Source organism: Ovis canadensis, chromosome 2, assembly GCF_042477335.2.
Source record: "Ovis canadensis isolate MfBH-ARS-UI-01 breed Bighorn chromosome 2, ARS-UI_OviCan_v2, whole genome shotgun sequence".
In the NCBI taxonomy this organism is placed as follows: domain Eukaryota; kingdom Metazoa; phylum Chordata; class Mammalia; order Artiodactyla; family Bovidae; genus Ovis; species Ovis canadensis.
Genome location: NC_091246.1, coordinates 53,460,971 through 53,478,755, shown reverse-complemented (window position 1 = coordinate 53,478,755; position 17,785 = coordinate 53,460,971). Strand labels below are relative to the sequence as shown.

The following is a 17,785-nucleotide window of genomic DNA, read 5'->3' as shown; positions in this document are numbered from 1 at the left end:
ACCAGGGAATTAGCTGTGCAGCCTGATCCAGGGATCTTTTCCTCTCTGAGGCATTATTCCCAAGAGCTTTCCCTGACTCCCCTGGCTGGAGAAGAATAGCAAACTTACTGATGCTTCATAGTAATAGAAGCAAATGGCTGAAACTGGTGTTAATTTCAGCTGAACACTGTTAGCCTCCAGCAGCTTATAGTTCTGTGAGCTATGATCACACCTAGGGGTCCTCTAGCCCAACCTCTCTCCCATACTAAAGACACTAGCATATATGCCAGCCTCAGTTTCAACACTAGGAAGTGTTCTTGCTCTCTTTCTCCAGTTTCTAGAACTTCTTTAACTTTTAGGGCCTCAGAGGTTTTAGTTTTTCTGTTAAGCAGTGTAATAGGTATGTACCAGAAGATCAAAGCATTTAATCTATACTACCACAGGTCAATTAAAACTTTTAGAAATTTAGGTCTTATCTTCCATCAAGCATAAAAGTGAAAGTGTTAGTTGCTCGACGTGTCTGACTCTATGCAACCCCATGACCTGTAGCCCACTAGGCTCCTCTGTCCATGGAATTCTGTAAGCAAGAATACTGGAGTGCATAGCCATTCCCTTCTCCAGGGAATCTTCCTGACCCAGGGATTGAACCCGAGTCTCCCTTGCTTTATCCAGAAAAAGACACCTTAAGCTTCCTGAAGAACTAATTTCTTACTAACAAAGTATGTCCATCACTGTTCTCCCAACAGTTGAAGTTTAGCTCCTTAGATAAACTTAGATAAATAAACAATGTGTTAGGCTGATATCCATCCTGAATCTTTAAGTGGCCTCAGGAGATAACAAGAAATTTTTTACCTGAGGATCTTGGCAGTAGGGGAGAGCCCAGATGGCTATAGTAAGTACGAAGACCATCAAGGACAGACTTCTACAATAATGCTAGCCATACCTGGTAATCTCGAGGGGCAGCATCCAAAACAAAGTGTGAATGAAGGGGCTGTTTTCTGACTTGTGGGGGAAGGGAAATCCACTAAGGAGAAAAGACTCCATTAAGTAAATACCGCTTCAGCTGGGCCTACCAGTGTTTTTCAGGTGTAAAATAAGAGGTACATGAAACGCGATCTCAGCCTGAATCACACACTTCCCAGGCAGGGAGCCCAGAGAGCAAGCTCTTAGGCTGAGAATTTCCCGGGGTTCCTTTGCAGCTGCCCACATTGGGGTCGGCATCAGTGGCCAGGAGGGGATGCAGGCCATGCTCAGCAGCGACTACGCCTTCTCCCAGTTTCGCTATCTTCAGCGTCTGCTCCTGGTTCATGGCCGCTGGTCCTATAATCGCATGTGCAAGTTTCTAAGCTACTTCTTTTACAAAAACTTTGCCTTCACGCTGGTGCACGTCTGGTATGCCTTCTACAGCGGGTTCTCTGCACAGGTAAGTGCTCAAATGGCATTCTCTACTCTGTTCAAGTGGGTCTTCTCTAATCTTCCTCCACTTCAGCCAGTTCAGACCCTTTTTCACTTCTAGAGACCTGTGTATGACGTGGCACCATCCATCCTTTCTACTCCTCACCCATGATGATCCCATCTCCTAATCCTGCACTTAACCTTAGACTTCTAAACTCTGTCCTGGCTCTGACTCAGCCTTGACTTCTACCCACAGAACTCTCCCAGAAGATATTTTCATCTTTCCCATGACATAGAGACCTAGAATTTCCAAACATATGTAATGGAGATGGGGGTGGTGGGGGTGAGATTCCTGGATCTGAGAGTTTTTTAGGATCCAGAATAATCTTTATGGAACAGGCTAAGCCTCAGGAGGCCTTTGGGTCTTGCCAGACGGGCCAGTTCTGGCATTTACCTGTAGCCACACTTGGAAACACAGCTTCTCTTTACTTCTCCTTCCTCACCCAGACATACCACCCTGCCAAACACTGCTGTTGCTCTAATGAGTGTGAAATCTCCACAGAAGTGGGGAGAAGCAACCCTTGGATGTTGATGTTTTATGAGAATTCCCTTTTTCCTATAATTAGTTTCTCAGGATTCCCAAAGAGAAACAACCTCAGAAACGATCATCTTGGGAGATCCCTATTACCTTTGTGACCTTAGGCTCCAGGAAAACAGACCAGTCAGCAGACAATAGTGAGCTTGTCTGCCCCTAGTGTCTAGTAACACCAGTCTGGCTTGTGGGAGGTGTATGTATATGTACATGTTACTGCTGACCTCTTGTGGCTAGGAAAGAAAGTAGCCTACTGTAGGCTCATGGGTCTGTTCTGCTTGCCAGTGTTAGAAGGTGTCCAGGGTTATAGGAGCTACTGAATGCCGTAAAGCAGATAAAGAACACAGAGGCTTACATGCCTGGGAGTGCAGGGGTACACTCAGCGTTCCCTAGCAGCCACTCTGGGTCCTTTCCATGCAGAGAGGAGCAGTACAGGTCATGGTAGAGTTGGTCTAAATCAGCCTCATCAGATTGGCCAAACAAGTGTAATGTGGCCTTGCCCCAGCCTAGGGCCCAGGGACCAGAGTCTGCAGTCAGCTTTCTCAGTCAGATTTCAGAAATCCAAACCATGTTCTAGGTTATCACGGTGGTGGGCAGGTGGAGGGCAGAAGGGGTTCTCTTAAAGCTGAGAGGTAGTGCTGAGACTTTGGAAAAGAGAAACCTCCTAAGAAATCTCCTTGGTGTTCTTCCAGACGGTTTATGATACCTGGTTTATCACTTTCTACAACCTGATCTACACCTCCCTCCCTGTCCTGGGCTTGAGTCTGTTTGATCAGGTAAGCAACAAACCTCTTAGTCAAGGCTGAAGCCCCTGGCCCCTTGAAGAATATTCCCTGGAATGAAGAGGACAGCAGCAGCCAAGAGATAGGCTCCAAAGTCAAATGTAAATAGAATCATTTCTAGGGCAAGGGAGGGAGCTCACCACCTAGAGAGGTATCGTTGGACAAAGTAAAGTATCCTCTGCCACAGAGAATAATCATCGGCTGTGGAAACCCAAATTCTCCTGTGTCAAGTTTTTCTTCATAGAGAGAAACACAGACATTGTGCTGTGCAGTAAATGGAGTCTGTACAAAAGTGGAAGGAAATAGTCGTTGGGGCAGGACTAGGTAAATCAAGGAGCTCCAGAAAGGATAGACCCATAAAGAGATAATGGGATAAGCCAGTGCAGTGAGGCCTAGGCGAGAATCCTCAAGGCCAAGCTTGGAGTATGGGTATGATTCCTCAAATCGTAGGGAGTCAGCCTGGGGGGTACTGCCTAGTCCTCTTGGAAATTTCCCTGGGCATCGAGGGTCCTGGTGCCCTACCCCTCCCTCTTCTACCCAACCTCCAGTCCTGGGTACCTGGAACAAAAAGGGAGCCTCCAAAGAGAAATAAAGTGGCTGAAAGAGGACATCATGGGATCATGGTTCCTGGTTTCCATCAGGGTAGGAAGGAAACTCTCCGTGAAGTAGCTGCCAGCCTCAGAGCAGCAAGACGATGAGTTCTGTCATTCAGCAGTCCCGTATAGCTTCAGTGATCTAAATCTAGGGATCCACAACCTCTCAAAACAAGCCTCAATCCTTGTTACCCAGAGTTTTAGATTTAGGAGATGAAGATGGTCCCATGTCATCCTCATAGACAATTCCCTCAGCTGAGTTCCCCAGTGGCTATGGGAATGGGAGGAGCATCACAGAACAGAAATACCTCTAACGGGCTCACTGAATGCCACTGGCCTCCTCTTGCCTCCCACTGGCTTTTGACAGAATACTCAGCCAAAGGAGCACTTACAACTAGGGACTCATGTCCCAGGTACCTCCCCACCCAAGCTCCAGTCCTTCCTTCCCTCTACTCCCAATCCTAACTGCCCCCTTTCTTAACTCCCCGTCTTGACCTTCTAGCTTTCTTCCACGGTGTATATCCCTGCCTAGAGAGTAGGGCTTTAGAAAGGTTCTGGTCACTGCTCTGTTCTCTGGTTCCACATCTCAAGTAATCCATAAGGAATCTCCTAGGCAGCCAAACAGCAAACTCAGTGAGGGGAGAAGCCTCTACTCTGCTGGAGATGGGACCTTTGGAGAGACCTTGAGCCTTCCTCCTTACCCTCTGGTGCTTCCAGGACGTGAATGAAACATGGAGCCTACGCTTCCCAGAGCTGTATGAGCCAGGCCAGCATAACCTGTATTTCAACAAGAAGGAATTTGTGAAGTGTTTGTTGCATGGGATCTACAGTTCCTTTGTGCTGTTCTTTATCCCTATGGGGACTGTTTACAATTCAGTGCGCCAAGATGGGAAGGAGATCTCCGACTACCAGTCCTTCTCCCTGATAGTGCAGACCTCCTTGCTCTGTGTGGTCACAATGCAGGTGTGGCCGGTGGTGGGGTAAGGGGATTGCGTGGGGAGCCTGTCTGGAAGAGAGGAAGGGAAGGAGGGAGGGAAGGCAGGAAGGGAGTGTCCCCTTTTATGAAATGGGAGAAGGGAGGTGACTGATAGATCCTGAGTTGTAGACTAATGTACATAAGAGGGTGCTTTTCAGATTTCCCTGGAGACAACCTACTGGACGATGATTAGCCATGTCTTCACCTGGGGTAGCCTGGGTTTCTACTTTTGCATCTTATTCTTCCTGTACAGCGATGGCTTATGCTTATTGTTCCCCGACACCTTCCAGTTCCTAGGTAATATTCTGCCCAGTGTGGCAAGGGGCTGGGGCTGGGGGTGGGAGTGTGAACCAAGTCTATTTGTTTATTAAATGTTTGCTGAGCAGCTACTGCTATGTATTAGACTCCATGGATATAGATATGATTGAGACATGATCTCAGCCCTAAAAGGACTCAAAATCTAGCTAGGGAAAATACTTTACCTTATTAGAGTCTCTAAGATATTTTTAAGTTTCTTACCTAATTTGAGCATTACAAGCAGACTGAGAGATAGACAGGGCAAGAATTATTGCACCAATTTAGAGACTGGAAGTTTTTTTTAATGACTCAAATCTAGGCCTCCTGATTCCCAGTCAGATGTCCTTCCTACTATGACATAATGCCTTCTTAGCTCCTGTATTAATTTTCCCCTTGTTAATCTCCACTCTGATGAGGACAAAATAACAGACAGATGTTACTCTATGTAACTGGTTCCTGTTTTTTGTCAAGCCACTCATTTTTCCCTTCCAAAACCCCCTATCCCATTTTTGTGTCCCGGTCAGTGCTCTAGGACTCCTAGAACCTACCCTCACCGCTGCTGCCTTGCCTGGCCTTTAGAGGGAGACAAAGACATGTGAATTCACAGTGACTGGCTACACCAAGGACCTCAGTACAGTCCTTTAGCACTTATATTATTTCTCAGGAGACTAAACTGTTTCCAAATCAGTAACTTCTTTCTTTGGACTGAAGTTCAGGCTGGCAGCCCCCTCCCTCTAGGCTCTGGTCCCACCTTCCCTTTGTGGCTCTTTGTTTACAGGTGTGGCCAGGAACACTCTGAACCTGCCACAGATGTGGCTGAGTGTTGTCCTCAGCATAATCCTCTGCATGTTGCCTGTGATTGGGTACCAGTTTCTCAAACCGCTGTTCTGGCCCGTCAGTGTGGACCAGGTGAGTGCAACAGGAATCTACCCAAATAGAATTCATGACCCTCTTAGCCTTTGCCTCTGTGGATAAAAATCCTGTCCCCCATGCTCTGACTGTAGATTATTGACAGAATTCATCACTGCATGAGACATCCACTGCCATACCCAATCCGGACCAAACTGAAACACACAGCCTCTCGACGCTCTGCCTACGCATTTTCCCACAAACAGGGCTTTGGAGCCCTCATCACTTCCGGCAAGACCGTGAAGGCCAAATTGCCCAAGAGAAACAGCTCTCATTATAAAAAATAGAGGTCTTTGGGGAAGCCCCAAAGGAGGCAGTCATTGCTCTTCCTCTCTTGGATTCACGAAACTTAATAAGGAGAGACTAGAGCCCCTGGAAACCAGCATAAACTTACGCTCCCACTCTCACTGCAGGGGCTCAGCCTCTTCATTCCCTAGAAGGCTGTGCCCAAGTAAGGCAAGGCAAAGTAAAGAAAGAGCCCCAGACATCTGTCAGAGTTACAGCATTTCAAGAAAGTCATGTCAGGCCTCCCCCTACCTTCCAAGTTCTAATCTGGACAAGCACATATGGAGATACTGAGTGAAGAGGGGCAATGAGAGGAAGGGAAAAGAAAAGTAAGATCTAACAATCTTTCCCATACCCAGAGCAACCATAAAATTTGCCAGGGCCCCACACAAGCATATTCACCCAGGCACCTTTACTGGGTTTATCTGAGGGATTCAGAGTAAATCTTTTGCTGGCCTGGATACCAAAAGGAGACAGCTATGAACAGTTGGTCATAAGAAGCCAAAGGAGAGTTTCTGGACCAAAAAAAAAAAAAATGGAGATTGTTCCTGCCTTGGTAGGACAGCTCAAGATTTTGCCACTCTCTCTTCTCTTTGACCCAAGAACTGACACCTTTTCAGGCATCAGAACTGGGACCGGGGAAATGTAGGGGATTTAAAAAATCTTTTCTTGAGGAACATAAGCCATAACTGGTGAACATTTGTCTTCATTCCATAAAATTATTTTGAGAAGAAATTGTATGTACTTGAGAAACTGTTTCTAATAAGTTTATAGATGAGTAATAAACTGCTTATTTTGGAGTGGAAAGATTTGCATGGTCTCTTGGGGCCCCAGTGATAGTAACTCAAGCCAAGCAATAGCATCAGTCTGTAGACTTCTAACACCTGCCCCCTTTCAAATGAGACCAGTGTTTCCCTTCCCCCACTCTTTTTCTACTTCTTTACTTCCATCCCACTTTTCTTCCCCCTGTTAGTAAACTCTGTCTTGGCCTCAGCATCTTTTAACTGTATATATATATCCTATTTGCACACCTTAAATATTCGTTCCCAAAGCTCAACCCTAGGTTCTCTGCTCATTTTTCTCTGTACACTTTTGCTGAGTGACTTCTTACAACGTCATGGTTTTATTTACCAATAAAAAGAAGATTCTCAACTCTCTTTCTATCCTAGGTCTTTCTTCTGAGGTCCAGATTCATTTATCAAACTGAATCTCAGGAAGCTCACCAACCTGTACTAAATATATTCCTCCCAAACTTCACCCCAGGATGTCATTACTGTCATCCGAATCACCCAAGGCAGAATACTGTGCTCTTCCTGTATAGTCTGATGTCTAATAAGTCATCAAGTAATATAAATTCAGCATCTCCATTGCCTTGCTTTCAGTTCCCTCCTTTATTACCACTGCCCTTGTTCATATTTGGATCGTCTCTCACCTGGATTACTGCAGAAAATCTCCCCACTCATCTTTCTGGCTTTCCCCTGTCTAAAGTATCACCAGTACCATTTCCAGAGTCATCTTTCTGAACTGCAAACTTGATTATGTCAAGCCCCAGCTTAGCATCCTGTAAGAGTCTTGCACGCCTCAGGATCTAGGTAGAATTTGCATGTTTTATTATTGGGCCCTCTCCAGTGTTGTCTTCTACTTCTCCCCCATCTGCATTCACTCCAGTCATGCTATTTCTGGCCTCCTTGTCATCAGCATACTGTTGTCATATCCTAATATGCTTTCCCTACTCCCTTCTTCATCTAGCAAACTTCTAGTCACCCTCCAGAAACTCAGAATAGTTGGAACTAAATAGAAGTAATGGTTGAAAAACATTGTGAATGTACCGAGTGCCCCTGCATTGTATACTTAAAAAGTGTTATGAGAATGTTTTGTGTTAGAATTTTACCTCAATTTTTAAAAAATAAATAAACACTCAGATTAAGCACTGTCTCCTGTAAGAGCTTACCCTAATTCCTCAGTGTGACTTTTATATGTCTGTCCGATGTATCCCCTGTATATAAATGTCACTATCAGTGATATTTATCACAAGGCATTATAATCACTAATTTACCTGTCTGTGCACAATATATAATGGGTCTTTAATAAATATCTGTTGAATAAATGAATAAATAAAATGAAAGTATATTGAAATTTGCTTTTCTATTTTTGTTTCCCTGATAGCACTAACAACCAGTTACTCAAACCAAAAAACTTGAAGTCTTTCTAGACAGCTCCCTTCCGTTCCTCTAATCCAATCTATCCTGTTACCAAGTTCCATACACTTTGTCTTAGAAATATCTTTAAGTCTTTCTCCTCATATTTGTTCCCAATCCCATAGATTTCATTGTTCCTTGTCTAGACTGTGCCAACATCCTCCTCTCAGATCTCCCTGCCTCTGATTCTGCTTATTCCCAATCCATTATCCACACTACAGAGAATGATCTTTCAAAAATCCAAATCAGATCATGTCATTTGCCAGTTTAAAGTCCATTAGTGAATCATCAGAGCTTTCCTGCCTTGGCATGTCTACCTCTCCAGCTTTCGTTATCACTTTGGGCTGCATGTACAAAATTATTTGCAATTCCCCCAAAGGTCCCACTATCTTCAGCAGCCACTGTGCCTTGGCCCTTTCTGTTCTCTCCTCTTAGAATACATTCTTTCCTTTGTCTAGCTAAGGTCTATCTGATCTTCAACCTCGGTAGCTTTAGTTACTTCCTCTGGGAGCCTTCACTGACACCCAATTCCCTACTCTGAGTTGTATGCCTCTTCCTTACAAAAGACCACCTTGCACATTTTTCTTATTTTTGGTTCCCATGATTTGACTGTGTATCATTTACATGCCTATTTTACTGTGGTTTTCTCCTCTGCTAGGCCATGATGATCGCCTTGAGGATAACAATTGTTTCATTTTTTAATTTGAATAACTAAGCAAAATGCTAACGCTTGGATTATTAATGTTTTTCAATTAGTAAGTAAATGAAATCTGCTACCTTTTATTTTTCCTAAAACTGTCTTTTACCTGTCCCCTCAATGTGAATTTTATCCTTCAGGATCTAGTTTCCAGTTATACTTTGCAGGCCTCTTTTTATGAAACACAGTCACTCATGGCCTCCTGATTAGAGGCCATTAGAGCCTCTTCCTCTCTTGGATTTATGCAACTTAAGGAGAGATCAGAGCCCCTGGAAACCAGTGTAATACCACACTTCCACTCTCACTCCAGGGGCTCAGCCTTTTCATTCCCTAAAAGGCTGTGCCCCGGTAAGGCAAAGCAAGGTAAAGGATAAGCCCAGACATCTGTCAGAATTACAGCATTTCAAGAAAAAGTCATGTCAGGCCTCCCTCTACCAACCCTTCCAAGTTCTAATCTGGACAAGCACATGTGGAAGTGAAACTGTTTACCACAGATTTCTACTCGAACCCATGTGCTGGGACTCGAACCATCCAAAACCCAGTTTGGGACTTGAACCCACATGGCTGGGACTCAAACACAGCCAAAACCCTGCTTGGGACTCAAACCCAGCCAAACCCACAGTACCTGGTTTCTGGACCTAATGAAGTTCATTCAGGTTCTTGATATCTCATCGCAGAAAGAATTTGTTGAGAGACAAACAAAGTGATAGGTAAGAAGTGGATTTATTCAGATACAGAAAGAAGCAAACTCCACAGACAGAGTGTGGGCCACTGCAGAAGATGAATGGGGCCTTTAAATGTGGCATGGTTAGTTTTTATAGGCTGGGCAATTTAATATGCTAATGAGTGGGAGGATTCTGACTATTTGGAGGAAGGGTCGGAGATTTCCAGGGTTTGGGCCACTACCCTTTCCTTGATCTCTCAACAGTGCCTTGGAACTGTCATGGCACTTCTGGGTGTGTCATTTCACTTGCTGATTGAGGATCAAGATCTAGTTTTGCCTGATCCCATTTGATTCTAATTGGTTTATGTTATGTGAACTCTTTCAAAAGTTGTGCCCTGCCCCTTTCCCTCCTGTTAAAGAAGTAATGGATGAAGAGGGGGAATGTGAGGAAGAGAAAAGAAGGACCTAATAATCGTTCCCATACCCAGAGCAACCATAAAATTTGCCAGGGCCCGGCACAAGCATATTCACCCAGGCGCCCTTACCAGGTTTATCTGAGGGATTCAGGGTGAGTCTTTCGCTAGCCTGGATACCAAAAGGAGGAGGCAGCTGTGAACAGTTGGTTATAAGAAGCCAAAGGAGAGTTTCTGGACCAGAAGAAGAATGGAGATTGTTCTTGCCTTGGTAGGACAGCTCAAGATTTTGCTGCCTTCTCGTCTCTTTGAAGAGTGACTTTGAGGAGATACCCCACATCCAGGGGCAGAGAAGAAGCCACAGCAAGATGGTAGGAGGGGTGAAATTGCATTTTGAATCAAACCCCATACCACCAGAGATGCTCAGAAAGCTCAAACATACTTTGTGTGCATCAAGACCCAGAGACCTCACAGAGACTGAGACAGAACTGTGTCTGAGTATCTCCTGAGGAGGTATAGCATGGCCATTGATGACAGTCCCCAGGCTGAGGACTTCCCTGGTGGCACAGACAGTAAAGCATCTGTCTACAATGTAGGAGACCCAGGTTCGATCCCTGGGTTGGGAAGATCCCCTGAAGAAGGAAATGGCAGTCCACTCCAGTACTGTTGCCTGGAAAATCCCATGGACAGAGGAGCCTGGTAGGCTACAGTCCATGGGGTCGCAAAGAATCAGAGACAACTGAGCCTCAAACCAGCAACTCCTTAACCCCTAAAGCTTCTAGTCAAGTTGAAGTCCTCAGTATTCTTGACTTGAGAACCCCATGAACAGTATGAAAAGGCAAAATGATAGGATACTGAAAGAGGAACTCCCCAGGTTGGTAGGTGCCCAATATGCTACTGGAGATCAGTGGAGAAATAACTGCAGAAAGAATGAAGGGATGGAGCCAAAGCAAAACAATACCCGGTTGTGGGTGTGATTGGTGATAGAAGCAAGGTCCGATGTTATAAAGAGCAATACTGCATAGGAACCTGGAATGATAGGTCCATGAATTGAAGCAAATTGGAAATAGTCAAACAGGAGATGGCAAGAGTGAACGTCGACATTCTAAGAATCAGCGAACTAAAATGGAATGGAATGGGTGAATTTAACTCAGATGACCGTTATATCTACTACTGTGGGCAGGAATCCCTCCGAAGAAATGGAGTAGCCATCATGGTCAACAAAAGAGTCCAAAATGCAGTACTTGGATGCAATCTCAAAAATGGCAGAATGATCTCTGTTCGTCTCCAACACAAACCATTCAATATCACAGTTATTCAAGTCTATGCCCCAACCAGTAACGCTGAAGAAGCTGAAGTTGAATGGTTTTATGAAGACCTACAAGACCATTGAAAACTAACACCCAACAAAGATGTCCTTTTCATTATAGGGGACTGGAATATAAAGGTAGGAAGTCAAGAAACACCTGGAGTAACAGGCAAATTTGGCCTTGGAATACGGAATGAAGCAGGGCAAAGGCTAACAGAGTTTTGCCAAGAGAACGCATTGGTCATAGCAAACACCCTCTTCCAGCAACACAAGAGAAGACTCTACACATGGACATCACCAGATGATCAACACTGAAATCAGATTGATTATATTCTTTGCAGCCAAAGATGGAGAAGCTCTAGACAGTCAGCAAAAACAAGACCAGGAGCTGACTGTTGCTCAGACCATGAACTCCTTATTGCCAAATTCAGACTTAAATTGAAGAAAGTAGGGGAAACCACTAGACCATTCAGGTATGACCTAAATCAAATCCCTTGTGATTATACAGTGGAAGTGAGAAATAGATTTAAGGGCCTAGATCTGATAGATAGAGTGCCTGATGAACTATGGACGGAGGTTTGTGACATTGTACAGGAGACAGGGGTCAAGACCATCCCCATGGAAAAGAAATGCAAAAAAGCAAAATGGCTGTCTGGGGAGGCCTTACAAATACCTGTGAAAAGAAGAGAAGTGAAAAGCAAAGGAGAAAAGGAAAGATATAAGCATCTGAATGCAGAGTTCCAAAGAATAGCAAGGAGAGATAAGAAAGCCCTCCTCAGCAATCAATGCAAAGAAATAGAGGAAAACAACAGAATGAGAAAGACGAGAGATCTCTTTGAGAAAATTCAAAATACCAAGGGAACATTTCATGCAAAGATGGACTCAATAAAGTACAGAAATGGTATGGACCTAACAGAAGCAGAAGATATTAAGAAGAGATGGCAAAATACACAGAAGAACTGTACAAAAAAGATCTTCACAACCCAGATAATCATGATGATGTGATCACTCACCTAGGGCCAGACATTCTGGAATGTGAAGTTAAGTGGGCCTTAGAAAGCATCACTACGAGCAAAGCTAGTGGAGGTGAAGGAATTCCAGTTGAGCTATTTCAAATCCTGGAAGATGATGCTGTGGAAGTGCTGCACTCAATATGCTAGCAAATTTGGAAAACTCAGCAGTGGCCACAGGACTGGAAAAGGTCAGTTTTCATTCCAATCCCAAAGAAAGGCAATGCCAAAGAATGCTCAAACTACTGCACAATTGCACTCATCTCACATGCTAGTAAAGTAATGCTCAAAATTCTCCAAGCCAGGCTTCAGCAATATGTGAACCATGAACTTCCAGATGTTCAACCTGGATTTAGAAAAGGCAGAGGAACCAGAGATCAAATTGCCAACATCCGCTGGATCATGGAAAAAGCAAGAGAGTTCCAGAAAAACATCTCCTTCTGCTTCATTGACTTTGCCAAAGCCTTTGACTGTGTGGATCACAACAAACTGAGGAAAATTCTTCAAGAAATGGGAATACCAGACCACCTGACCTACCTCCTGAGAAACCTATATGCAGGTCAGGAAGCAACAGTTAGAACTGGACATGGGAAAACAGACTGGTTCCAAACTGGGAAAGAAGTATGTCAAGGCTGTATATTGTCACCCTGGTTATTTAACTTATATGCAGAGTACATCATGAGAAATACTGGACTGGATGAAGCACAAGCTGGAATCAGCATTGCCGGGAGAAATATCAATAACCTCAGATATGCAGATGACACCACCCTTATGGCAGAAAGTGAAGAGGAACTAAAAAGCCTCTTGATGAAAGTGAAAGAGAGTGAAAAACTTGGCTTAAAGCTCAACATTCAGAAAACTAAGATTATGGCATCTGGTCCCATCACTTCATGGGAAATAGATGGGGAAACAGTGGAAACAGTGGCAGACTTTATTTTGGGGGCTCCAAAATCACTGCAGATGGTGTTTGCAGCCATGAAATTAAAAGACGCTTACTCCCTGGAAGAAAAGTTATGACCAACCTAGACAGCATATTAAAAAGCAGAGATGTTACTTTGCTGACAAAGGTCCATCTAGTCAAAGCTATGGTTTTTCCAATAGTCATATATGGATGTGAGAATTGGACTATAAAGAAACCTGAGCGCTGAAGATGCTTTTGAACTGTGGTGTTGGAGAAGACTCTTGAGAGTCCCTTGGACAGCAAGGAAATCCAACCAGTCCATCCTAAAGGAAATCAGTCCTGAATGTTCATTGGAAGGACTGATGCTGAAGCTGAAACTGTAATACTTTGGCCACCTGATGCGAAGATCTGACTCATTTGAAAAGACCCTGATGCTGGGAAAGATTGAAGACAGGAGAAGGAGGGGACAACAGAGGATGAGATGGTTGGATGGCATCACCGACTTCATAGACATGAGTTTGAGTAAACTCCGGGATTTGGTGATGGACAGGAAGGCTTGATGTGCTGCAGTCCATGGTGTCACAAAGTTGGACACAACTGATGGACTAAACTGAACTGAACTTCTCTTTGACCCAAGAACTGACACCCCTTCAGGTCAATAATATCCCACCAAACCCCTGAACATTTGGCACCCTCCCTGATGGCTCATATGCATCTTGGGAGAGTTGAGTCTTGGTCTCTACTAAGGAGTCAATGGCAATCCACTCCAGTATTCTTGCTGGGAGAATTCCGTACAGGAATTCCTATTCCATAGGGTAGAGGAGCCTGGTGGGGTATAGTCCATTCAGTCACAAAGAATTGGACATGACTTTTTTTCAAGGATCCAAAACAGCAGATGCTTCTTTCCAAGGTGAAGTTTTAGATAACCATGTAAGACCTGCCAAAAAATGGGATATGAAAAGTCTCAAAGTCTTAATTCCTTACCCTCCTTGAGAAAAGGGCCAGAAATTCAGACATTGGGAAAGTATCCTTGGAGAGAATTACTAGTGGGCTTTGAGTCCCACCCTAGTTCAGTTTTGAAAGAGTATAAGGAAATAACTTGCCCACAGTTAATGGGTGGGGGGAATACAGAGAACTCATGCCTGACTCATGCCTGGAAAATCTCAAAAGTGAGAGAAGAGCTAGCTATCTGTTCTACAGCAGAGCAAGAGGAGATATTAATAGTGGTGGTAAGATTGGCATTATTTTTCAGGACTAGTGGTTCATGAGTGCTCCCCATAGACCAGATATGAGCTATAAAAGAAACCTAGTTAGGGTTTCTTTATCTTGTCGGAGAGACTATCTGAAAGGTTGAGGAGACTTCCTCAGAAGGAAGCAAGAGATATGGTGTCAAATGCCTGGATATTTCTAAATAGATAGAAGGTTGCCTGAGGGTGGGATTGATTGCCTGTCTAAGAGCATGAGGTAAATTTTCTATATCTTGATTTCAGAGGTGGTTACATGGGTGTATGTATACATTTGTCAAAACTCATCAAACTTAAAATCTGTGCATTTTATTGTGTAATTATATTTCAATAAAGTTGATTTTTTAACTGCCTAGAGATTTCTACGGAGAAGGCAATGGCACCCCACTCCAGTACTCTGGCAAATCCCATGGACGGAGGAGCCTGGTGGGCTGTAGTCCATGGGGTCGCTATGAGTCGGACACACCTGAAGCGACTTAGCAGCAGCAGCAGCAGAGATTTCTAAAGGAGCTATAAGTGATCAGCTAGCTAGAGGAGCTGAAATACTTTGGCCACCTCATGCGAAGAGTTGTCTCATTGGAAAAAACCCTGATTCTGGCAGGGATTGGGGGCAGGAGAAGGGGATGACAGAGGATGAGATGGCTGGATGGCATCACTCGATGGACATGAGTTTGAGTGAACTCCTGGAGTTGGTGATGGACAGGGATGCCTGGCATGCTGCGTTTCATGGGGTCGCAAAGAGTCGGACACGACTGAGCGACTGAACTGAACTGACTGAGGGAAGCTGAATTCACTTACCTTAAGTAAACTGGTACAGGAGAAATATCTACACCAACAAAGAAAGAATTCTCTGTCAAAAAACAAATGATTTTAGATACCTGACAAACACTAAAACTAGTTTGTGACAGTATTAGTCAAGTAAGAACCTTCTTCTCCCTCCACCCTGCTCAAACACTGGAGAAAGAAGATTAGCAAACTAGGGCATGGAAAAGAGATAAGTGAGGAACGATAGACATCTACTAAGCCCCACTGAACATGCACCATCTGCAATAGGGCCAAGCTGAGAGATAAGAAAAACTTTAATTTTAAAGTATGAAATTTAAAAAATATTTTCATTACCTCAGGCATCTTAAATATTCAAAGTAACAAGTACTGATTGCTACCTTAAAATGACCAGAAAATTCATAAAGTCTCATACAATAGGTTAAAAGAGTAGGAGACAATATAAAATGGTTTCATGGTTATGGGCTTCCTTGGTGGTTCAGACAGTAAAGAATCTGATACTGACCCCACAAATGCCATTCTTTCAAAGTTCCAATTACACACACACACACACACACACACACACACACACACACACTGCCTTCTATCACATTCATCCAAATACAATTATTTATTGAGTGTCTGCCATGTCTGAGCACTGTTCTATATGCTGCCCGTAGAGTGAAAGACGACAAAAAAGATTTCTACTATCATGGAGCTTACCTTCTAGAAGAAGAGACAGTATCAAAGTAACCAAGATCATTCAGATAGTAAGTGCTATGAAGATACGACAGTGGCTGTTTAACAGTGAAAGACTGAGTGGAGAGGGGTAGCTAACTTTCTGACCACCTTTTCTGGTGGTCAGAAAAGGACTTTCTGAGGAAGTAACATGTGACATGAGACTTGAGTGACTAAAAGGACCTAGCTTTGCAAAAATCTAATGGAAGGACATTCAAGTCCCTAAGATAGGAGCAAGCTTTGTATGTAAGAAACATAAGTCTAATGTGGATAAAACATTGTGAGCAAAGGGGAGAGTGGTTGGAGAGGTATGATAAGATGCAGTGGATGACTTTAAAGCCAGTTTGAAAAGATTGTTTAAGCCATTCTATGGGCAACAGACTGTAAAAGTGACATCAGAGAGACTATTTAGGAGGAAGTTACATTGTCTAAGCATGGAATGGTGGTGGCTTAGACTATGGAAGCAGTGAAGAAATAAGTGGATGAGTAGAGGATACATTTTGAAGATAAAACCAAAGGACTCTGTGGGTTAGCTGCAGAAGATGCAGGCACTGGTTTGTCAAATAAGCTCCTTGATTTACTCAACAGTGCTAAATCCATAGATTACTGGCTTTTCCCACTCAGCTGTTGGTGGGAGTCGTGTCCATGCCAGTTGACTCCACTAGTCCTAGCCACAGTCGGCCAAGAGTGGATATGTGACCCCAATCTATGTTATCTTTCTTGTAATTAGAATTCTGAGAAATTAAGTCAGTGATGAGAATAGTTGCTAAAAGGTCATACAGTTTCGGAAAGAGAAGTGGTCATGACTTGCTGTAAGTATGAAGATGAGTGAGGCAATGTGTCTGGTTTTTAGAGAGAATAATAAAACATAAAGAGAAACAGATGAGACATTATTTCATTTCAGAAGAGCACCCCTTGAGGGGTTTTCTGAAGTTGGATGGGTTATGAGATCTTTTCACTTGCGCTAGATGGAATAACTGCCAAAGGCAAAACCAGACAGGTGATTCTAGTGTACATAGGTCAGGTTTATATTTGTTCCTCATCTACAGTGTCTCAGGAATAGGGAGAGATCATGGGACGATTTGGCTCATCCTGCATCTTTAAGAACTTTTGGGGAAAGACCATATTTACCACTGCCAGAAACAGAGAAACAAGGGAGCATTGTCCTAGATCCAACATTTCCCTGTAATTCTAGCTCCAAATCTTCTAAGAGGTGTACAAAGGGTTTTGGAGAAAACTCAGCATTTGGAGGAGCCTGGGAGTCATCTGAGGCTATTTGCTCTTCTTTACCTCCAACCCCCAGTGACACATTAAATTAATTGTTAAGTCCTATAGAGTCTATACCCTTAATGTCTCTTGAATCTATATCCTCACATCTAACCCCTCAGTCACTGCCCTAATTCACACCCTCCCATTTCTCATCACAATTACCACAGTCTCCTAACTGGTCTCTTTCCTCTAATTCAGTATCCACACTGTGACTGGAGTGAGGTTAATAAAGTTCATATCTGTTCAAATACTCATAATATTGCAGAATATTTCTGCCTTTAACAATGCAAATAATTCCTTCTCTCAGTGATGCAAATTAATTTTGTCTGGAAGAGAATTTACATTTCTAAAAGTCAAATACCCTTGTGAACCAGTCTTACTGGTTCTCTCATTAATTAGTGAATTAAATAAGGCTTTATTTTATATTTGTATAAGATTCATGATTTTAACGTTTTGAAAATTATCCCATAACACAAATAACAGGAAGTAACCCACATTTGCTGAGGTCAAAAATAAGACTGTATGAATGGATAGAAGGATGCATCATCAACCCAGGGTAAGAGTTAAACGGCCTCAGTGAGAAGTGGAATCAGCTACTGTAGGCCCCAAGAACCTGGGGAGTAGTCTCTTTGTGTCTTCAGTTGACTCCTCTCTAGGCAACAAACTGATACTTCTCAGCAAATTGTTTTTTTCTGCAACTCAAGCCATTTGACAAGTAAAATTTGACACCACTCTCAAACTTCCATGGTAAGTCTAACCATGAGTAAAAGTG

At 43.5% G+C, this 17,785-nt stretch overlaps 1 protein-coding gene across 1 annotated transcript in view; it reads left to right on the top strand.

Annotated features, from left to right (window-relative positions):
* The window catches only part of LOC138433493 (phospholipid-transporting ATPase FetA-like), a 124,764-nt gene extending 116,820 nt beyond the window's left edge, over positions 1-7,944 (top strand). The window contains exons 24-29 of the mRNA XM_069576255.1: positions 1,179-1,402; positions 2,659-2,742; positions 4,059-4,304; positions 4,476-4,614; positions 5,393-5,523; positions 5,619-7,944. Of these exons, the coding sequence (XP_069432356.1) occupies positions 1,179-1,402; positions 2,659-2,742; positions 4,059-4,304; positions 4,476-4,614; positions 5,393-5,523; positions 5,619-5,810 (1,016 nt within the window). The 3' untranslated portion in view covers positions 5,811-7,944. The remainder of the gene's footprint in view (positions 1-1,178; positions 1,403-2,658; positions 2,743-4,058; positions 4,305-4,475; positions 4,615-5,392; positions 5,524-5,618) is intronic.
* Positions 7,945-17,785: the final 9,841 nt, after the last annotated feature.